The sequence below is a fragment of the Lichenostomus cassidix genome, chromosome 8, assembly GCF_008360975.1.
Source record: "Lichenostomus cassidix isolate B80296 chromosome 8, HeHo_3.0, whole genome shotgun sequence".
In the NCBI taxonomy this organism is placed as follows: domain Eukaryota; kingdom Metazoa; phylum Chordata; class Aves; order Passeriformes; family Meliphagidae; genus Lichenostomus; species Lichenostomus cassidix.
Genome location: NC_139489.1, coordinates 21,781,369 through 21,804,717, shown reverse-complemented (window position 1 = coordinate 21,804,717; position 23,349 = coordinate 21,781,369). Strand labels below are relative to the sequence as shown.

The 23,349-nt window shown below is 41.5% G+C and overlaps 1 protein-coding gene and 1 long non-coding RNA gene across 2 annotated transcripts in view; one reads left to right on the top strand and one right to left on the bottom strand.

Annotated features, from left to right (window-relative positions):
• Positions 1-23,349, top strand: part of CRB1 (crumbs cell polarity complex component 1) — a 93,762-nt gene that overhangs the window by 16,613 nt on the left and 53,800 nt on the right. Inside the window, exons 2-5 of the mRNA XM_085068298.1 lie at positions 9,238-9,822; positions 15,354-15,549; positions 18,894-19,033; positions 20,455-20,637. Of these exons, the coding sequence (XP_084924424.1) occupies positions 9,238-9,822; positions 15,354-15,549; positions 18,894-19,033; positions 20,455-20,637 (1,104 nt within the window). The remainder of the gene's footprint in view (positions 1-9,237; positions 9,823-15,353; positions 15,550-18,893; positions 19,034-20,454; positions 20,638-23,349) is intronic.
• Positions 2,867-21,870, bottom strand: LOC146434042 (uncharacterized). Its single transcript, XR_014853817.1, has 3 exons — positions 21,803-21,870; positions 3,735-3,897; positions 2,867-2,960 (listed from the first exon to the last, which is right to left on the bottom strand). It is a non-coding gene; the product is annotated as an uncharacterized LOC146434042 (long non-coding RNA).

The window sequence follows — 23,349 nt, the reverse complement described above, 5'->3', positions numbered from 1 at the left end:
TAGGTGATTGCTATTGAAAGTAATTTAGTGTATAACAGAACGGGCTGGAATGTGAACTCTTCCACAAAGGTCATGCTAGAAAAGCATGGCCTTGCTTTCTCTGTACTTAGTGCACATTGTAGCCACACTGAAGCTTCCTTCTGAGTCCAGGGGAATTTAAATCACAGTGCACTGGATTTCCAGCCACATAATGCTGATCTTCTCAGGGTTGATTAGTTGTTTTAGTTTTTTTTTTTTACATCTGGGAAGCCAGGAGAAGCAGCATCATGACTTTGATATGAGAGTACTGTTACAAAGCATGGAACTGAAACGGTGGGAGAAAAGGACTATGCATTCAGCAAGCCTGGAGAGACAGCAGGCACTGCAGTGGCTATGGACAGCAGTGTGCTGCTGCTCTAAAGCTGGAGTTTATCTTGCTCTTCTGCTGCATTTTGGTGTCATCAGCAACATCTAGTCCTAAGCTGTGTCACTGAGAACCTGCTGAAGGCAATCTCAACCTCTGCACACATCAGAACATGGTTTTGCACCCAGAGAGTTTTAAACAGCTGCCCTGTGTTACAGGCTATGATGCATTCCTAACAGTCTGAGCTTTAAGTTTCTCCAGTTATGAGTCACAGAAAGAAATCACACCTGGGTCAGCATTACAGACATTTGAGGCTACATTTTAAAATTGCAGAACCTTTATGTGCCACTGTATCATCAGAATCACTGCTTCATGCTCTTTTCATAATAAAAACAGGAAAGAAGTAATGAAGGGCAGAACCACAAATAAAAGAGACAGGAGAGGATACCTTATAATGGCTTTCAAAGGCAAACACAACACACGGACCCAGAATCTGGACTTGAAGCCGATTTTGTACACAGATTTTAACCCCTCTACTGGAGGGATTCTTAGCAGCATTTGGCAGCATTTCTGAGTGCCTTTTCTCTCCTGTGCTAGTGGTTGAGCACAGGGGTAGCTTGGCTGCTCTCATGTTCTGATCTAAACCAAACCTCAGCACTGTAAGTCAGCAGGAGCTGGTCTACATCTGGGGCAGCATCCCTGGGCTCAGCCAAGCCCTCTGCTCCTTCCTGAGGCTGAATTCAGGAGCAGCCAGGAGCTCAGTGGGAGCTGGAAGGCTCTGTTTTACACAAAGTGTCTTAAACACTTTCCAGACTCCAGAGAAGCTGTGAGACCTTGTGTCTCTCCAGGTGAGATTTGGCCTCTTCAAGAGACAAACTGCTCCTTTGCTCCCTATTTCCCACAATTTAGGATTCACTCAAAAGCAGGAGCAACTGGATTTTGCCCAAACTCACAAACTGACAGTTTTATGCTGTGTTACTCCCTCTGTGTTCCTGAAAATCCCCCTATTGATGCAGAGAAGGAGACCATGCTTTGGTCTTTCAGCAAACCTTTCTAGCTCTGGCACCATTTCCCTTGTTAGTTCACTTCCCAGGTGTCCATTTCAGCCTTCCTCCTTAGCACAGCTGCAAACACAGCTGGTATCTTCTCAACTGCTAGCACTGCTTTCATCTTTCCTCTTCCCCAGCACCCCTGGCACCCCTCAGTGTGTTCTGATATTGGCATTAGAAATGGCAGATTATGTTTCCAATAATTTCACAAGGCTTGATGTAGGTGCATGTAGCTTTCGGGAGCAAGGCAGGAGCAACACCTTTCACAAAAGCACCACGAATTCACCCATCCAAACAAGTCCATCTAGGCGTGCTGAGAAACCTCACTAAGGGCAAACCAGGATAACATTTTAAAGTGTAAGACATAATTCACACCCCTAACTAAACCACTGAGGTTTCTTCTCTTTATTTTTGCAAAACCTTTCATCTCACAGGGGAGGTTTTTGCACACGTGGTTCTGTGTCCTGAGTTACCTGCTGAGGATGTCCCCAGCTTTAATGAAGCCTTAAGAGCAGTTTAGGCGAGAAAGGTATTGATTGAAGCCTTGGGACAGACATCTAACCCACTAAATTACATCTTTCCTGTAAGCAATCAAGCTTATTACCTAAATAAAATTGCTTCAGATTTTGAGCACAGTAAATTTTCTATGTTCTTTGCCTGTGAAGAGCTGATAGAAAGGCAAGTTTGAAGCTGGCCCACAGGCTCCTACTACCGTGTATTGCAGCTGTTGCTCACCTGTGAATTTATCTCCCATGTCCCTGTGTGGAGGAGTCATGTTCTGTACTATGAAGAATAAATTCTACTGTGTGAACTCAACTAAAAAAAAAAAATCAGCACTTCTACAGGGAGAAGGAGTACTTCATTACACTCATGTTTTTATTCTTCTGCAGACTTTGAAGATAAGAATGAGGACAAATATAATTTTGATATCAACTCTTAAAAGGGAGAGTTATATTCACATAGAGTGTGTAGAGTAGGAGGAGTGTGTAGAGTGTGTAGAAATCAGTTCAGTTTCTACATTCAGTGTCCACATCCTTTACTGTGATGGATACCAGCTGCCTCCTGGCCTGATCAGCCACTGCTCTACATCTTAGACAAACAAAAATATCTGTGCACAGTAAAAGCAGGATGATCACAATGCACTACCACCTTAAACTGCTGTGCTGTCGTAGCAAACATAGGTAAAGAAGCAGAACATAAAACCTTCTATTCACATTAGAAACCAGTTTATGTGCATTGTTAGTAGAACTGTGCCTTGCTGTCCAATTGAACCAAAAATCCTCCAAATTCAATGTGTAGGAGCCTAGTTGAGCTCCTGGGCCTGATTCTCCTCCTGTTCTCAGCAAAAACACTACAGTATGATGCAAAATAAAGTGAGAGCCAAAAATCATTTACTTTTAGAAGTAAAGAAAGCATTTACCTCCTTTTTGTTTGTTTATTTGGGACAGCTGGTCCCATTGCTGTGGTGCTCAGTGCACAAGTGTTAAAAGACACTGAAGGACAATGACAGCCAGCAGTAACTGCCTTCATTCTCAGGGACCAGCAACAAATCAGTGTGAACAGAAAACCTAGAGGAAGAGTGAAATTGAGCCATTGGTTTAATAACCAGTTCTCTAATTTCAATAACAAATAGCTTTAATCTTAAAGTGTTGCCTAAATAACATTTTAAAATTTTAATACTATTCAGTTGTTACTCTTGTGCTAATATACCATAATTTTTCTTCAGAAAATAAGTTAATTTACTTTCCTTGATTTTGCTGATACAAATGTACTTAAACCCAAATTTGGCGTTCATTGATGAACATGGAATATTTGTGTAACCACCCTTTTTCTTTCCTGCCTGTGTATGGTGCTGGTTACTATGGTAATAAACGTGCCTCAAGATTTAAAGCATGGAAATGGTTTCTATAACAACATGCCAGGATGTTTTGGACACACAATTGGAGTTAAAGATTCAGGATTAACTCTTTATGACCACAGCATCTGCAGACACAACAAGTACTTGCTTGTTTGGCAAAAGTTTGTTCATCCCTTCCCAAAGTAGCTTTTCCATTGAGCAGATTGAGGAATTATTCCAGCTGTGGATAGAGCAGGTAGGGTCTGGAGCTGGTGATTTCCTCACAGGTGAAGCTTGCAAAGGACAAATGGCACCACAGCAACTACAAGCTGCTCATTATGCTGATTAATTCAAATGGTAATACAACTGTATTGGGAGAAGGGAAGGGGTAAAATAGTTTCAGTGGAATACTTGGAAGTTTGAGACTGTGTGGAAAACCTGAAATTATTTATTTACAAATAATCTCAATGGAAAAGCTATTTTGAGGGCTAAGATAGCCCTTCACCTGGCTCTGTTTCATCCAGAACATGGTTTCCTGGCCTTTCCTTTCCCATCTGCCAAATACTGATCTAGGAGCAATATATCTGCCTTTCAGCCCATGGTAAAGGCATCTGATCCCAATCTCTGTCACTGCTGATTATGCAGTTGTGGTTAGCTCTTCCTTAGTTCTTCAAGATACATGAAGATTGAACATCTATGTGCACACCCACGACTTTCTAAGGCTGTCTTCTCAGGGAAGTTATTGTCATACTGATGAACTATGTATTTTTCGTGTCACAGTGCACTGCAGATAAATGGAGAGAAGATTAGTTACACCAAAGCCATGCTCTCCTCAATGCAGCACTAAATGCCTTGGGCAGTATTTTAATATTTCCAGTTAAATGATAATTATTTCAAGATCTCAGCACAGTAACAGAGCTTGATATTTCAATGACACAGATTCGCACACTTGTTTTAAAATCCCAAGGGCAGGTTTCAAACAAGTAATGAGCACAAGCACTGAAGGTTCGTGTTTCTGACTCCAGACATTGGGCTATCTAAACCCTCGTTCCCATCATGTTATGCTGTGACTTTTTAGTGAGCTTATTTGATCACAATGTAAGCCTTCAGCTGAGAGCAAATGCTGTATGCTGATTTGGATTCAAGAGAATCCAGACTGAAGTAAGAGCACTGAGAAAAGCAGTGGTTACTTCATTTGTTGTGATCAAATTTTCTTTCTAGTGAGTGGCCACGACAAAGATGTCAATTATATAAGCCATTCTAGCAAATTAAAAAAAAAACCCCAAAACCAAAAAACAACAAAGCAAACACACACAAAACCCCAAACATTAAAAAAAACCAAACCCACAGGTAGCACATTTTCTGGTATTGGAGTTTTGTTTTTTTTATAGCACATCTTGCTATTGCAATTCAATCTTTCCTTCCCTAAGAGTATTTTTGAAATTTACTTTCTCAACTCATAAACCAGGAGGTTTTTTGCTATCCATTTTTTCCCAAAAGGTATGACTTAGTAAAAACTAAGGTTTTGTTGTGGACTGCTTTATCTACACTGGCTGGTGTAACTTCCTAGTTTTAAATCAAATGTGTAAAGTAATAACTCTTTGTTAAAAAAAAAAATTATTCAAAGCACAGTAAAATCATAGATGAGGATGACTATATGGATATTAAAAAGTTCTCTGTCTTATCACAGATTTTTCTCCCCTAGAAAATAGACTGGCTCTGTTAAGAAGGTCAGAAAATCTTGCTGCATATGTAAAAAACTCTGAAGCTGTTAGTGTTGAGAGCTTCTGTGAAGCTCAGAGTCCTCCTTCAGGGGCAGAAGGCACATTTGAAGAACAGCACTGCAAATTACAAGCAGCCTCCAGGCATGATGAGATGATTAGCAAAGTGCAGGCATGGCCACAGCCAAGTGAACTCTGGCTCATAACAGTGTGATTAGCAGTGATTGAAATTTAATTTTAAATGCTGCCACTGATTATGGTATTTCACCAACTCATAGGAAGAGTCGTGTCCTGAAAGAGCAAGTTTTTGTTGAAAGACATTTCTGACACAAAGAACCCAAAACAGTTTGCTAAGGATTTATCTGGGGGCTTTGAGTGGCTGAGATTGCTAATCAGATTCTCAGAATTGGGGATCATCAATTCACTTTACTTTTGATCTTTTAAACTTAATTTAAAAGAATATTCAGAAAAGTGGGCACAAAGTCAGTAAATCTCTGATTCAAACTGAGATAAAAAAATCTCGAAATTGTCAGGAAAGATATGCCGATGAGCTCTTCAAAATTACCTGCTTTACTGAGGGGCAATAGCTGAACAATCAGATTATCTGTGCCAAAATGCTTTGGCCATTTCAAAATTCCTGCCCTGTTTGTGATAACTTTTCCACTAATTTAATTTTGACCTTCTATCCTCATTGCCATGGATTTCTAACATCATAAATATTGCTTTGAATCACTACAGTGGTTTCTAATAATTCAGAAGTGTTTATCAGCCATAATCATGCATTTTTAGTGCTGATTAGCTGGATAAACTCAGTTCCTCATACATTAACAAGATCAATGAATTTAAATAATCTTATCCAAGAGCAAAAAACCAAAGCAAAAACAGTCTTTTTCTTGGTATTTCTGTATTAAGTACTTTGTGCCAGTTCCTGTAAAAGCTGCAGGTATTGCCATGTTTCTGGTAGTATGGATGGTGTGCCAGTAGATGGCAAGCTTTACTGCAAAGAATTTCATTGCCAACCATCTCATCTGCATCTCCAGGATTTAACCATGGGGCAAAACGCTTGGCACTGAATCCTCTCGTAATTAGATTAATGTACCACTGTTTATAAAGAGACTGATAATTACCTCAAGTGTCAGTCAGTGTAAATCCAAAGCGATCAGCATTTTGTTTCCAGTTTTTCTAACGTTACGTACAAGTTTTAAGACTCTGTCAGAACAAGTCACTGCTGAAGTGACCTTAATTGCTTGAGAATGAAAAATGACTCCTCTGCACATCTGCAGTAGAGCATGAAGCTTTTCCTGTTTATCCATCCCCAACCTGGCCAAAACCCAAACTCCACTGAACCATTTCTGTCCCTCTGCAGCTCTTTCTGTGAATGCAGAAGAGAATGATCCTTAGGCATCTGCTCAAACTGAGACAGACTTTGCATCCTCACATGGCATTGCAGGACATGCAGGAGCTTCCACCTACCATGCTCTTCATCCTCTTTCCATGCAGCTCTCTGTAGCTCTGGAGGCTCCCAAATCCATCCTTCTGCATCGCTCCAGAGCAGCAGGGAAACTCAGTTTCCATAGGGCAGCAAGGGAGGTAGTGTAAATAACTTAGCTGAAATAGGTGGGAAATGGGGTTTGAACTAGCAGTCCAGAATCCAAGGATTATGTGAAGCACTCACATCATTTAGGAACATGACTTAAAAACAAGAGTCATGGAAATGTCCTGGTGAACTGCACACCATCTGATAACCATGGTATGATAACTGCACACCTTTTGACAATCACCTTTTTGAGACGCAGTTTTACTGCTGAGACAAACTGCTGCAGAGCACCCCTAACACAAACTCTTGGTCCCAGCCCTTAAACTACAAGTATGCTAAAACTCAGCATGGGTACATGTCTGCTAAGACCTTCAGAATTCCTGTGTTCCTCAAAAACTATACAAATCGTAAAAACCATGGCACAGCGCAATAGAATGAAGACAGAACTCCAAAAATGTTACTCTTTCACTGTAATCTTGTTGTACAGATCAGACAAAAAGTATCCTCTAGGGGGTATTGGATTTATTGAATCAGCCGTTGGGAATTTCTGCATAAGAAATTTGTTTTATAAAGGCTACAAAAGTTGAAATTAGGATACTGGTTGAAATTAAGATACTGGTTGAAAAAAAATCCAAGAAAGGTTTTCTGTTTCATGTTTTTCCCATAGGGGTGTCATTTTGGAGACAAACTGGTTGCCTTCACTACATATAGACTGCTTTTAGGGCTATCTTTCTCCTTCCCTTGTTTTCCATCCACTTTTAGTGATTTAGCCTCAGAGAGCTATGAAGCTTTTTAACCAGCTCTCTCAACTACTATGTTGCTATCAAAACTGCAGACTGGCAAATGCTTCGTGTCCTCTCACACAGTCATTAGAACAAACTGAGCTGTTGCATGCAAATTATCCCTGGAAAAGCAATAATAATTAACTAAATTGCTTCTCATGTCATAGTGGTCCTACGTAAGAAAGCACTCGAATGATTGACCTCACCTCTTGTAGTTTACACAGTACAACAGTTAGACAACATTATAACTTGATCATAATTAATTCCTTCCAATTTGCAATGTTTCCTCAAACATGCATTTTAATGAATTTTAAGTAGGTACACAGACTGAAAGGAAATCTCTGTAAAGTTGTGCAATCCCAAGGAAAATGCAGGATGCAGAAGTTCCTAACTAACACAGTTTTGCTCATTTTAACTGTAATTAATAGATTGCAGTAAGATCTGTATTATCCAGGCTAAAGGAAAAACCTGAATGCATGGGTAATACACAAAACTACGTAAACCAGGACATCAGGACACACATGAGGAGGAGAAGGATCCGAATTATTGCTGACAGTGGTGCAGGTCAGTACATCATGACCAATGCCTTGAAATTTCACATTCAGTGAGAGCTGAGCAGGAGCAAGTGCAACTAACACTGCATTAGGATGAAATACCTGCTCCCAAAACTTATTATTTACAGGTTTGGGGATGGTGATTTTAAAGGCAGGCTAATTTAGAGGTACTATTTTTGTCCTGTTTTCCTTCAAATAAGATGATGTAACAGTCCAGTTCTCCCCCTGCTAATCAATGTTTAGCTTGCTGTCTTTGTAACTCTTAAGTCCACTGTTGGTTTTAAATCATGGTGTAACTGTTGCTATCAGTGTTACTACATAAATCTCTATTCCCTTTGTTCAAACAAGTATTAATTAGTTATTTGGCTCAGTAAATGTACCTATTCATGAACATCAAGTTCATTCAGATTGCTGCTTTTAATTCTCAGAGGCACTGCTGCTCCTGTGCACACCTCAAGTCAGAAAGTCAACAGTCATGCATGGATAATTTTTCAACCTTTGCATTTATTTTCTTAGTGTCAAATCTACACAAGCAGGCTTTCCTAAGCTAGTTAAGCCTTCTGATACTTTCTTCCTCCACTTCCCCCTCCTAGGAAAAAAAAAAGATTATGTTGTATTATGTATTAAAATGCACGCTATGGGAACACACCATCAGTGTTTACAGCAGCAAGGCAACTCCAAGTGGCCTTTAATTATTGACAGGAGCTCAGTTCCCAGAGGGTAAGGAAATAAGAAACATCTTTACACCATGTTCATCATGTCCTTCCAGCCTCGGAGACTGGAAGGCTCTCACAAGGCTATTTTGCATCTCAGGTGTTTGGGAGATTCATTATGATGGAAATGATGTGCAGCTGTCAAATTTCTATTTATAATCAGCAAATCAAAATCAAGGTGCCTGATGGTTCAAACTGTTTATTAAGCTATAACTGCATGTGAATAATTTAGCTTTGTGAAATCTAATACCACAATCCACCACAAAAGAATGGTACCACCACAAAAGTGGATTGAACTGAAAAAAGTGGTTCAAGTCCTTTCTCTAGTAACAAAAGAAGAAAAAAAAATCTTAAATATGCCTGAATGTGTTCCATATTGTTGGATATCATCTGACAACCGCCAATACTGTCTCAACTATATTCTTAATATGGAGTTAAACAATCCTGACACTCCAGACCATGCCTGTTGGAAGAGGTGAGAATAGGAAATTACAACCTACTCAAGTTTTCATAATTGTTTTCATTTTACATTTATTAGTCCACTAATGCATCACACACTCACCAGTCCTGTTGTCTTCTCAATAGCCAGCCATTGGAGCTGCTGGTTTTGAAGCACAGTTGTGTTAAGAACTACACTTCTTTCACTGCTGGTCACTCCCAGTGCTGTGGAAGTCCTCAGGATTTTTGTGTTTCTTTCCTAGAATCCCTTTGCATGAGGAACGATTCCAGGTGCCTGTCAGACTCTTGCCAAAAGAACTCGACATGTGTCGCCGGTCACAACGATGACCCTTGCCTTTGTGCGGACGCATCAGGGGACAGCATGGAGGAGCTCTGCAATAACACCTCCAACCCTTGCTCCCCAAACCCTTGTCTCCAGAACGCTACCTGCTTAGGCTCTGCTGGCAACCTCAGCTTTAGCTGCGAGTGCCCCGCTGGGTTCAGTGGGCCCACGTGTGAGAGAGCTGACGGTGACTGTGCCACCAACCCCTGCGAGCACGGCGGCACCTGCCAAAGCGGCCTGGCCGGCCCCACCTGCCTGTGCAGCGCCGGCTACAGCGGGAGCCTCTGCGAGATGGACCTGGACGAGTGCATCTCCGAGCCGTGCCGCAACGGAGCCCTGTGCAGGGACGGCGTGGATCAGTACTCCTGCTACTGTGTGCCGGGCTACCAGGGCAAGCACTGCGACCTGGAGGTGAACGAGTGTGCCTCAGACCCGTGCCTGAACGGGGCCACGTGTGTCAACCAGATCGGGCACTATGAATGCATCTGTCCCCTTGGCTACACGGGTAAGCACAGTTAAAACCATCGTAACTTCAAGCCCCAAGTTCAGCTCCCTCACCCACACATTTATTTAGCTGCCTTATTTACTACCCACCATTTATTTATCTTAGTTACCACCTTGCCTTCAGCTTCGGCACCAGTGGCTGTTGGTACATTACGGATGAACTGTGGATGACCCCATCACTGAGGATTAAAGAAATCTCACATTTACCAAAATCTACACAGTAGTTTTGTGAACAGACAGCTATGTCACTGGGCTAGGTGCACGTTCCTTTCAAAAGAAACATTCTCAAAATGCTCTCTTCAGAGTGCTATATGCAGTTTTTTTCTGAGGATCAAAACCTACAATGTAAAAAATGAGATCCAGGTAGAAAAATTCTACTCCTAAACCTGGACATTTCACATTAAATTTCTCTCCTCTGCCCTTCCCAGAAACAAAGGACTCATGTGCAACTAGAACATTATGTAAGTTACATAGAAAGAAAAGTGTTATGTTCCCAAACTGCCCATTTTTTGATAATCCCATTTTATGTTGCTCCATTATTAAGGTACAGGTGTGATTTTTCTTCCCTACTTCCTCTACTGGAAAGTATATAATTCTTGTTGGAAGACAGGTCCCTTCAAATTTCAAAGCTGTATTCAGGGGTAAGAATGTGAGAAGTAGCACACTGAATCATTAAAAGGAGAAAAGGGGAGGCATTTTACTGATAGATTGCCAGTCAGATAAGCAAAGGCAAAGAGATAGTCATACAGCAAAAAAGCGGAGAAAAAACAGCTATTGCTTCAAGTGATTCAAATGAATAAGAAATAAGAGATGTGGTTTACAGCTCCATCCCCAAATCCCCATGCAGGAGGGGAAGTCAGAGGTAAAAAGCAGCTTTCCTGTGTCTAACACAGCACTCGTTGGAAGGCAGCCCTCGGTTAATATCCCTTATGAGCACGGAGAATGTTATTTGAAGGAAGCTTGTTACCTTCCTGCCACCCCGCTGCTGCCAGCGGGTGTCGGAGCCCAGGCCAGCTGAGGAGAAAACTACACAACTGGGGGAAAGCCGAAGAGCAGAAGGAAGGAAAAACCTATTAACAACCAGCATGGTTACTCTGCAATGATCAGACTCAGCCCAGACCTCCTGTTGTATTCAGGAAACTGTATTTGTTTAACTGGCGCTGTTAGTGAGGTCCAGGCCTGCATCCACAGCCCAGGAACTTGCTTTGAGAGAGGCAGAATATACACCTTAGAGACAGAGGGAGAGAAAACATAATGAAATAGTAAAGCCCAAACAAAAAGAAATGAAAATTTAGGTCAACACACACTGCTGATGGAAACTTACTCTGCTAGAGTTGCTCCATTTTCATCACCAAATTCTGCTTTTTCCCAAGCTGATGTTCTTTTCTCTCACCAAAAAAAGTCAGCAAAGCTCCACACTTTGCTTAAGCAGAGTTAAGAAATGAGGAGAGGACCAAGAAAGGAGAAGAGGTCTAAAATACACAGCAGAAGAGGTTGCAGTGTTTTGACATACAGCTCCAGCACAGCTTCCAGCAGCAAAGAGACCAATCATAGTAATTCTATAGAGGAGTAGCAGACCATTCCTCCAGCAGTAAACCATCAGCTCTAAAAGGCTACTTAACAAAATGATTTATCAGAAGCATTCTTTTTTGTTGTTTTTTTGCACCTTGCTGTGAGTTGTGCTAAATGCACAAGCCAGAGGGATTACAGGATGAAAGCCTCGAGGTGTCCCCAGTGGTAATAAAACCCCTCATTTACCCCGTCAGGGGATCTTGCCAACCATTATTATCCTGGCCTGACACCATGAATTACTGTGGGAAGTCATCCAGCCTCATCTCATTTCCCTAAGATGTAAAAAAGGGTTATGTCTCTTGATATGCAGGTAAAGAAAGTATAGTAAATCTATAGCTGCAATGTTAACCAAAAGCATGAGTTACTGGCTGCAGTTGCTACTTGTTTCATGGACTGTGACTGCTATTTTGTGTGATTGGTATGCTGCAGCACTTCTTAAAATAGCTGAGAAATGTCACACATAATTCTTACACAAATGGAAGAGGGTAGAACGCGCCAAGAGCCAAAGACTGGAAAATTTAGCATGAAATCTACAGTTTCTATGATAATGTTTTGCATGTGGGAAATTATTTACAAGACATGTGTCAGGCAGCTGTTAAATAATGAAGTTCAATTGGTTTGTTGAAGTTTTGCTGGCTGCCTTAATAAATTGCATTTTTTCCTCCATTGGACTAATTGCACTTGCTTTTAATTCACCCCAACAGAGTTCAGTGTAAGATCCTGTTATTACCCACAGCTACATGCATTAATTACCTTGCTGAAGCCAGTTCTCCATTGCCCATGAACATTCCAGTGTGAACTCTCAGGAGTGCATGGAAGTTCCAAAACTCAGTCTCAGTCTGAGACAGCAGCAAGAGAAAGTGTTTCAGTGGCACAAAAAGTAGGTGCAATGAGCTGGATTTGCTCTTTGTGCAACACCTTTTACTATGAAGTAACCATTGCTGGGATGACATCTGTAGAATATGAGGAAATTACTCCTGATAGATCTCCAAGTTTTCATTCAGTATTCTCATCAATAATGTGTGGCCACGCAAATATTAAGAGTAAATGCATCATAAATAAGTCTTAGGCACTTAAAGGCAAGCAGAGGCACAGCAGCCCTACCACGACATGAAATACCTCAGGTAGACATCTCACTTCCCAACAAACTTGTGACCATACCGGTGTGGATATCAATAGCAAACAACATGATCTATCCAACAATAATTGCCAGTAGTGCAAAGCCTGTTCCCTTCCTCAGATCTCCACTTTCAAACCAGTACCTGTGCCAGCCCAGGTATTCAGCTCTGCTGAGATTCCCCAGCTCAAAAGGGAAAAGCCTTGATCAAAGAAACACAACTTCTCCCTCTGTCCAATTTTTGATGTAACTCTCTTCCTGTCCCTTTGAGCCTGGTGCCTATAAAATAGCCATGTAATACTCCCCATCCAAATAATGGCACACAAGGTTACTTCATACAGAATGAGGAATTTGGGGACAGCTCTCTGTACCTGCTGGGCCTGAGTACAGCACTATAGTGTGGGAAAGCAAAAAGGGTGACCTGGTTACTAACTTCCAGCCATACTAAGAATATGCAGGTCCTGATAGAACTACACTGAGCCTGCAAATCCCTAGTGTCTCTGACCAGAAAGTGATTTTACACTCTATCTGTAGGCATGCAAGCTTGAAAACATTGGCTGTGTGTCCTTCATCCTCACTTGAGTTTACTTGTTATTGGCTGGGGCTGTAGAAAGAAGCGCACAGTAGGACTCGGAAAAGCAAGCAGCATAAGGAATAACCCTGGTTCTTCAGAGAAACTGGAAAAGTTACAAATGTGGCTTCTCCCCACCTTCCCAGCTTTCCAATGCAAAGCATTAGTGTGGTTAGGTACGTGCTGGGATGCTCAGCCTGCTGCAGGACACCCGGGGTGCCTCAGCTCGTGGTGCTGCAGTAACTGCGGTGGGGCTCCTTGGCGCTCGCCTTCCCGCCTGGCATATGATATTTGGCACACAGCATATTTATGACAGAACGTTAGACTGAGGTGAAAATGCAGATCTAATCTTTTCATCTCCCTTCTACACATATAAGAAAGCCTGACAGCAGACTCAGCAGAGGCTGGGAAGGGATTCCCCCCGTCTGCATGGCAGATCGCATTGGCTGGATGCATTATAGAGGGAGAAGTTTTCTTCTGAGGCAACATTGCCGAAGGCAGGTTACTGGGCTTGATAGATTAAAGACGTGAACCAAAACAACAACGCTATGTTCTCATGTTAATTGTCAGGCTGTTTTCAGGCCTGTAGTTTTAAATTTGGCTGAGCTGAGGATCAGTTGAACAGGGCTTGTTTTGTCACATGATTTTTAGTGTTCGCAGTAAGCTGTTAACAAGCTCTGGCAGATTTACGGTCACTAGACACACTTCTGCAAACACATTGTTTATAATTACAGTGAATTCACAGGGCAATGACCACAGAGGGACTGCTTACTCTATCTGGCTGTGATGTACATTACCATAAAGCTGTAAGAGAGTGTTCCTGTGCCGGGCTCTGGCAGCAGGCTCCCACTGAAAGTAGTGGTTAGCTGAGCAGTGAACCTTGAACTGGGGCATGGCCCTGGCAGCTTCCCCATCCACTATGTGGTCTCAAGGAACTATTTCTCAACTGCTGAAAACAGGAACTTGCACTTTAATGTTTAAATACAATGAAAAATACTTGTGAGTCAACAGCCGCAAATTTTTGTTTGGCATTTTAAGGTATTTCCAGGCACTTATCCATAGTACAGATTTTTTTTTTCTAAACAAAGATGCTACATTCACAAGCATCAAAATAAATTAGTAATGAAGTAAGTGCTAATTATTATCAATCTCTGTATTTTAAGAAAGATGCTCTGAGTTACAATGTACAAATTTCCCAGCAGTACAGAGCTGGTAAAAGGAGTATAAAGAAAGAATTAGAGATGAGCTCCTAAATAAATTGCAAGTGTAATACCTATCATCAAACAAATCTGTTCCTTCTTTGAAAGTCTACCCCATCATCTTCTACTGAAAACTTCACCTTTACAAAAAAAACCCCAAAAATATTGAACCCTGTCTCAGGGCTACAGTTTTTCTTTCAAGTAGGAAATTCCCCTGAAAAATTTACAATACTGCTGCTACTTCTATAAGCCAAATAAAAAATAGGAAAATCCACTTCAAAGCAGCTTCTTCATTATAATTTGCCACTTTTCATCTGTTTTGTGGCTGATACTGTAGCTGCTAAACAAATTGACTTGGCAGTTGAAAATTATCAAAAATATTACTCTATTGCTCAAAACATTAAATAAGTGCATAAGAATACAAACCCCTGAAATAGTCAAAGCAGCAAGGCATTAATTATTAAATTTTCTTAGTCTCCCCTGGATTGTGCTAGAGATAAGAAAGATGAGTGTATATTTAACCTGCTAACTATCATAAATAGCTTTAAACTCACATCAGAACTGATTTATCTCTGAAGGGCAGCTCCAAGATTCTGCCCTGCTGCAAACATGGCACCACAGAGCCATTTATCTGCACATTGATATGCCTTAAAAAAAATAAGCAATAAACCACAGGTAAATAAGACACTTCCCAATGAATTCAGTCAACTATGAAGTTTTAAATGCACTCTGATGAGATCAATAAACTGCTGGTCACTTCTGTATTGTGTAAATAGGATAGTAGTGCTGCTTGAATAAACTAAAAATTAGTTTGTCCTGTTTCTGTGTTCAAGCTAACATAAAAAGATATTTTACCTATTCTTGTGAAAACAGCTGGCTTGGTCTTTTCTAAATTCTCCCAAGCCTTGAAAAAACTAGTCTTGCAAAGTATATTGAGGAAGAAATGCCTTTAAAAACCAGGCAATTGCATAGAGAAAAAAACAACTTATGTGACTATTGTACTTGAGGCAGTCTTTGCTGAGATTTCCAAAGTTGTCAGCTAAGTCTGGGCTTTATTTCCTCTGCTTCTGAAGGTACAAACTGTGAGCTGGAAATAGATGAGTGCTTGTCCCAGCCGTGCCTGAATGGGGGGACGTGCCACGATTCCCTGGGGAGCTTCTGGTGCTCCTGCTCTCAGGGCTTCCTCGGGGACCTCTGCGAGACCGACATGGACGAGTGCTCCAGCCAGCCCTGCCTGCACGGGGGACACTGCCTGGATGCTGCCAACGGGTAGGTCTGCCAGCCCTGGGCAGATCCAGGTGCTGCTGCTGTCTGCCCTTCCACATGGCAACCCTGCAGGAGCCTGCCCTGCCTGGCAGCTCATTTCCTTCCACATTGTGGATTTCATTTCTTGGTCCTGCACTGATTTCAGTTTTGATTTGAAGAGGATTCAAGAATGCCAGTCTGGTGTCAGAGCCAATAGGACAACAAAGTATTTATGACAAAGACTGACCAAGAGTATATTTTTCATATTTGTACTTTAAATATTTACAATGTGCTGTTTTCCTGGCTGTTAGTGCTGTCATTTAGATATAAATTCTGTTTCTAATGCTTACCAAACTTTAGTTTCCAAGAAAGATGTGAGATTGTATAAAACTGAATTTGCTAACAGCAGCTGCCCACACTGACAGGCAGAAGTATTAGAAAAGAGAGGTAGAGAAAAACTGTAATAACAGTAACCATAGTAATAGATATCATTAGGAAATGTATAAGGAACTTTACAGGTGTATAGTACAACAGCTACTTGTTGAAAACAACCTGCAGTCCATGACCAAAAACATAATAGTAATAAAAAAAAATAAAACAAGGGAATGGAAAAGCGAGCTTCTCCACCTACTGTTACTGACCCCACACAGAGGTCCAAGCAGAGCTCTGGCATTCTCTCACCAATACTGGATTTTCTGACTCAGCATGATCTTCCCAAACTGGACACACATATGTATATAAGCTCAGTCTGAAAGATCTTAAGTGTATTCATGCAGGTGCTTCCCTCGTCAGTATAAGATTTGTCATTTATTGTGTATTTTCCAGTTTTTATAAAGTGGTTTTGAAGGCTTCAGTGCCCCAAAAACCAGTCCAGAAGTCATGTCAGCAACAGGCATGCTTTTCATGAATGAGGAGGGAAGAGATCATATTCTGGGAATGAGCTTTTGAGCAGTGTGGTGACATGGCACCAGCCTCGTGGAGCTTGTTTTCAGCAGCACTGAATGGCTCTGAGCAGGACAAAGCAATTTGTTATTTCCCAGCGTAGCTAAAGCATGACAGCAGTGAGGGGGAAGTCACCTTGGACCTGACTTGTTCCCAGACCTGTGGAGTAACCTGGAAGCCTTTTGAGGATACATGTGGGAGGTGAGCAACTGGGATGCTCATTCAGACTTAATCCTGCTCATTTTTCTCCCAGATTTTAAAACTGAGGTACATGCAAGACCAATTTTAATTGGCTTATAATACTGCAGGGTATCTGGAGAACAATTGGAGCTCTCTCCACATTTGTTGAGTGATGAAAAGGAACGGACAACAAAGCAATTCCAAACAGAAGGGTGTCCAGCAATTTCCTTTCTTTTGTGTATTTTTTGGGATAAATGAAGAATTTTGGTCTTTAAGCAAGAGTTTTCCCTTTCTGACTTATCTACAGTACAGCTGAGGCTTTAGTGTCTGCCACCAGCTCTCACAGAAATGTGTACAAGGCAATGGATTTAGCACAAAAAGCTGTAAATACAAATATCAAACCAAATTCTCTCCCAGATTTTATATTGATCTTCCTATGATGTTTCATGAATGCAGCAAAGTATAAGTTGATCTCATAAAAAAACATTTCCACATGAGTGAACATTCTTATTTAAACTCAACAATTTATAGACTTAGCTGGACTACAAAGCCCAGTGTGCATAGGCACAGAGGATACCTCTGCATGTTCCATGTCTTCCTTCCACAGGAAATACTCACAGGACCTTTAATGTCCATAGGACATTCCATAGAAAAGAACATCTATGTGTATTGCTCTCTGCATATTGTGAGAACATCAAAAAAGAAGTCAAAAAAAGATGCTAGGTAGAATATCTAAATTATCAGTCTTAGTATAAAAAGCCATCTGCCTGCTCAGCTGTAGCCTGCTCACAAGCAGGGCACCATCCAGAATCCCTGAAGGTCGACAGCAAAGTCAAATGCTAAAAGATACCCAAGAAAAAAGACACACAGGTGGGGCTGCACATTGAGCAGTGAGTTCTGGATATTCCTCACTGCTCCATGATTCTGAACCCAAGGGGAAAGGAGTTTGGACACAGGCAGAAAAAAAGCTTTCACCACAAAGCTGAACAGCACCAAACTGAAGGTACATGGGAGAAATGTGTGAAAAACACAGCAGAAGAAAAAAGCTTCTGGTTTGAAAACATACCTCAGAATGAAAATTATTTTTCTGATTCACATCTTCCTCATTACTTTTTATATCCAAAATTCAAATGCCACCTGATCTAAGACATCTCTGATTTTGATTTAAGACTAATCCGCACACCAGTAATAAACTAGCCTGCCAGAAGTTTCTGCTTATGCACACACTTAAACTGTGCAGTAAAAAGTTTACACTTTTTGGTCCATTAGACTGCAGGAGCCAGTTGCTCTCTGATGTTACTTTATGTTCAACAATTTAACTTTCTCTCCATATATTTATTCTAAATCGAAGGCTTGGATATTAAGCACAGAAATTAACAAATAAGTATACTTATATCTTGTTCGGCAAGATGCACCATGAATGCAATTGTATGATAAAGGTGTATCATTTTAATGTAAAATAAAATATAAGAATAAATTTTTGGTTTCTATAATTATTATTAGACCAAGACGATACAAACCTGCACAGTTAACGTGTATCTTGCAAAAGTCTGTCTTTTCATATGACATGTACATATTAACTTTATACTTGATGACCAAAGAACAGGAATGATGCATTTTGTAATACTCAGCTCACCTGAAAAAAAAAAAAAACCCACATAAAACCCTCCCAGACATTACTGATAACCTGTACATTGTTATTGGGACGAAGCAAGCAATTGACATTTTTGTTCTAACCTAACAATGGAAGGCTGGTTTTCATGAAAAAAAAAATTCACTTGGTCGAGGAACAGAAAATCCCTTATTTTTCTGCCAATTCAATTTCTAGCAGTCAAAAAGTAAGGGATACTAAAACACTTAGTGCCTCCCCCCTTTTCATCTTACAAATAATGTTAAGCCTAAGGGAAAAAAAAGATAAAGTATTGTAAATGACACGAACTTTTTTTCTCCCAGAAATTAAAAAAATAAGAAAAAAGAAGGATCAATAATTCTTAGGGCTTTGTCAAAACCAATTTGAATTCACAAGCAGCTCTTTTTCCCCAGACAAAACCACATACTTCAGGGAAAAGCTCATTGTTGGTTCCCAATTTCTGCGGTTTCTCCTAAAGCACCAGATGGTGGTCTCGAGCTGGACTCGACCCTGTAAGCTGCTAGCCAAGGCTACACAAGAAGCCTGTGCATGTTTGGGAACAAAGCCCAGATCTCTTGACTCGCAGCCTGAGTGAACATTGCATTCTGTGTTGCAGGTACAGCTGCAACTGCACTGGCACTGGATTTATGGGCTCACACTGTGAGACCCTCACTCCCTTATGCTGGTCACAACCATGCTACAACAACGCCACTTGTGAGGACCATGCTGACAATTACACATGCCACTGCTGGCCAGGTAAGCTCCAAGTTCTCCTACAAATATTCCTTGAGCAGTAGTAGAGACATCCTTTTTTGTTATTATTATTTTTAACCTGATTCAATAAAAGTTTGAAGATACATAACCTTAAAAGTACTTTATGGCCTTATGTTTACATGGGCTTCACTCATCATAAGGCAGAGCCCTTTGGGTAAGTTGCTTGCTTTTCCAGCTAAGAATTGATTCTCCTGCACAGCAGATGCAGGCAAAACAAAAAGTACCAGTATTATGGAGTCAAGACAGCAGATGAGTCAAAGCTGGGATCCATCTCCCAGTTATTTAATCCTTCAAACCATGTGATACAAGCACCACTGCTGCCACTGAACCTTTTTTTAGTCTTTACTAACATGACCTTTAAGCCATTCTAAAAACTTCTGTCTGGCAGTGGGCAGTGAAACCCACAGGCTGTGCTCTCTACCAGCAGTGCTTTTGTATCCAGCTGTTTGCAAACAGGACTCACACCCCAGTGGGGACACAGACCCTGCACTCTTCAGAGACTGCACCATCTCTTACAGCACACAGACTGCAGGAAGTCTAAGGACTTTATGTCCATGACTTTAAGAACAGACTGCACTGTGAGGACTAAATGCCTCAGTGTTGCTGCACTGCACAAGTCTTGGTGCAACAGAAAAGGAAAAATTGGGCAGAACCCTTAGCATTTTCCAGAATTCAGGGATCCTCGTAGCACTTCGAACTCCAGATGAATCTTTACAAACAGCAAATGATTTATACTGCCTGCCCTCCTTTGCCTTCCCTGAGAAGGCAACCTGAGAGCAACCTGAGAGCATATCTACACCACAATGCAGGGCCTTGTTACCCACACAGATCTCCTAAAAAGGACCCAAACAAATCCTTCATAGCGCAGCTCAGCTCACTGTAGAGTAGCCACAGCAATGTCCTGCTGCCAAGCCCTGGCAGGGAGCTGCACGGCAACATTCACACCTTCAAGGAGCTGAGGAAAACTTTTAGCACATGACAAAGCCTGAGGCCATGTGCAGCTGCTATTCACGGTGTATATTTTGGGGTCTGGAAGGGAAGAATAGCACACAGAATGGTAGAACTGTAGAATGGTTTGGATTGCAAGAGACCTTAAAGGTCACCTAGCCTTGCAGTACCTAAAAAGAGCCTATGAGAAAGATGGAGAGGGAATGCAGTGACATGACAAGGGAAAAGACTTAGAGTAGGTTTCGATTAGATATTAGGAAAAATATTTCCTGTAAGGGTGGTGAAACACTGGCACAGGTTGTCCAGAGAAGCTGTGGCTGCCCCATCTCCATCACTGCTGAAGCCAGGCTGGACGGAGCTCGGCACACCCTGCTCTGCCGGGAGCTGTCCCTGTCCAGGCGGGGGTTGGAAGCTGGCACTGTCCCATCCCTGAGCACCTCGCTGTGTCTCCGCAGGGTACGCGGGCTCCCGCTGCGAGGAGGACATCGGCGAGTGCCGCAGCAGCCCCTGCCTGGCCGGCGGCGACTGCGTGGAGCGCTCCTGGGCCGGGCTCTACGGGCTCGTCCCGGGGCTGCCGCCGGCCTTCCGCTACGACCGGGCCGAGGGCTACATCTGCCGCTGCCCGCCGGGCTTCGCCGGTAAGTGCGGCGGTGTGAGCCCGAGCCGCAGAGCGCGCTGTCCCGCTGCCGCTCCGTGCGGCAGAATCACCTCCCCTTGTGTGCACAGCTCGGCTCTTCAAGCGGAAAAAAATGTCGAATTTACAGCTACCCATAATCCTGGAAGAGATGCGTTCAGACCTGACTTTATTTTACCACAGCCTGCACTATTTAACACAGCCCCAGCCCCTTGGGTATAGATTGTGTGCTTTTGGGGCGACAGTATTGTTCTGTCAACTCCACCTGCTTGTTCCTCCTGAAGGAAACAAATAATTAATGGCTAGATTAATTTAACTAGCCTTCAATTTCTCATTGCATTCATCTCCCGAGCAGCTTATAAACTTCCCTGTGTCATATAAGTTGCATGACCGCTGTCTCCAACATAACAAATACAAAAGTTTATGTAGACCACAGCTTTCACCCTGAATTCTCTACTTATTTTTCTTCAAAGTGCCATTGAGACTTGTTTTTTTCCCAGCCCTTCCCCTTAACTGTCCTTCCCTATCCTGTCACTAAGTGTTGCTGTTGTTCTTTTGTTCTGCCTAAGAGAGCATAATAGGAAGCTCCTGCTCAGGATTTCAGTGTCTCCCAGGCACCTTTACCTCTTCAAGTACCACTTCTTTCTCTTCACCTCCTTTCAGTGATGTCCAGATCTCCAGCTTCTTTTTCTCCTGTCTTCTCCTAATTTGAAAACTTCTATGCTCTGTGAGTCAAACTGGAAGGTGTTGCCTTGATAAACCATCATCCTTTCTCCTCTCATTCCTTCATCAATTGCCTTCACCTGGCTTGTTTGCCTGATTTGGATCATGATTCTACCGGTTTTGGTCATATGGAGCACTTACTCCCCAGGGAGTACAGATTCTAACTGGTCTGAAAACAGTGTGTCAGAATGTATTTAAATCTATCAATGTATTTAAATCTATCAGTCTTCCTCTCACCATTCACAATGCAGGACCCTCCAAAGTCCAAGTGACAAAAAGCATTGGCAACCCTGAAATTTCTACTGACTCCACAGGGAAATTACATTAATTTTTAAAAACCATAAGTAAGTTTAGTTACATACATACCTGTTGGATGCTACCTATATAACTTTCATAATAGGAAAAAAAACCCCAAAATAGTTATTCTTATTAAACAGTTTACTCACACTGAGGCAGGAAGACCATAATCTTTAACATTGCACTCTGTAGCACTGCACATTTCTCTCTGGCCTTTCTCCTTCCCCCAGATAAGCTGAAAATAAAAAGTGCTTAAGATGAGCCTCACCCTCCTTGTATGTCAGAAGCCTTGGCACAAAATGTCTATAGGCAGCACTGGAAATGTTTACCTCTGACCTGGACAAGTAATTTCCCCAATTATAGCCAAATAATAAATAAACCACTAGTTTTAATGAGAATTAAAGAAGATTTAAGATTAGAGTTGATAACAGTAATATGATTCAAGGTAGCAGGTGAGTCCTTTATCAGGACCACTCACTATATGGGTGCTTATCTACCATAGATGAACTAACAGCCACCTGGAAAAAAGGTCAGATCCTTTCATCTGCATATCAGCATATTTCCTTGACACCCCAAATCCTACATTTCTGCAGCTGTATGTCAGGAGTTTTTCCAGCCTTAACACATGAATTGTTGTATGTGCTTTAGATGTAACCCCTCAGATTCCTATTGCAACAGGGCAGAGATTTTATTTAATAAATCACATTCATGTTATTATGCCTCTTTCCTCACATATCATTATAATCATATTTCACTGAGGGGGGCAATATGCAGAAATAGTAATCCTCATACCCTGCATTGTGAGGGCCTGATCCAAAAGCCATAGAAATCAATGGAAAGACATAATTAAACTGAGGATGGCTGCCAACATGTAACAAGCATAAACCAGCATCTCTGAACTTACTGGATAAGTTTGCAAACAAATTATTGTACTTGAACTGAAAAACTGAGAATATCCACATTTTGGACTACAGTTTTAAACCTAAGGGCAGGACATAATGGAGCCTAAACACATGCCTGTGTCAGGATAAACTATTTCCCTCACAAACTGGGAGAAAGGAATAAATATTACCTGGCAGCATCTTGTTACATCAGGTGACTTGAAAAATAGTCAGCAGTCCTACTGAAAGCCTTAAAAGGATCAAATCTGCAAACAAAATTATTTAGACAATTTGATTCTTAAAAATAAAGATATAAATCCCAGTCTGGAGATTTTGTCCTAGCTAGAAACTCTTTGAGGACATTAGATGTAGCCTTATCATGATCTAAGATGGAAAATTTCTGCACAGGTACTACAAAGGGTTAAGCTTCTCGTGTTCCCTTTAAACTCAAAGTGTTTGTTGATACTCAGATTTCAGGAGAGCTCAGTACTTCTGCAGTAGCAAGCCCTAGCTTTTTTTATATTACCTCGGCATGCTGGCCCCCTAGCACAACAGTACTTTTAATAAATTGGGCTTTCATTTAAAGGTCTTGTGATTTGTTGCTGCGAGCTAAAGGCAATAGTTACCCTAGAACTGTGTCCTTTCATACTGTGGATATATTGTATTGCTGTAGCACTGCACATTTGTTAAAAAGGCTGTTATTTGAAAGGTTAAACTTTTCACTTCACTCATGAAAACGTGTGAGAAAGGAGAAAGGCAGAGCTATGGATTTGGTAGTGACTCATTTCACCAGGTTGTAATAAACTTAACACCAT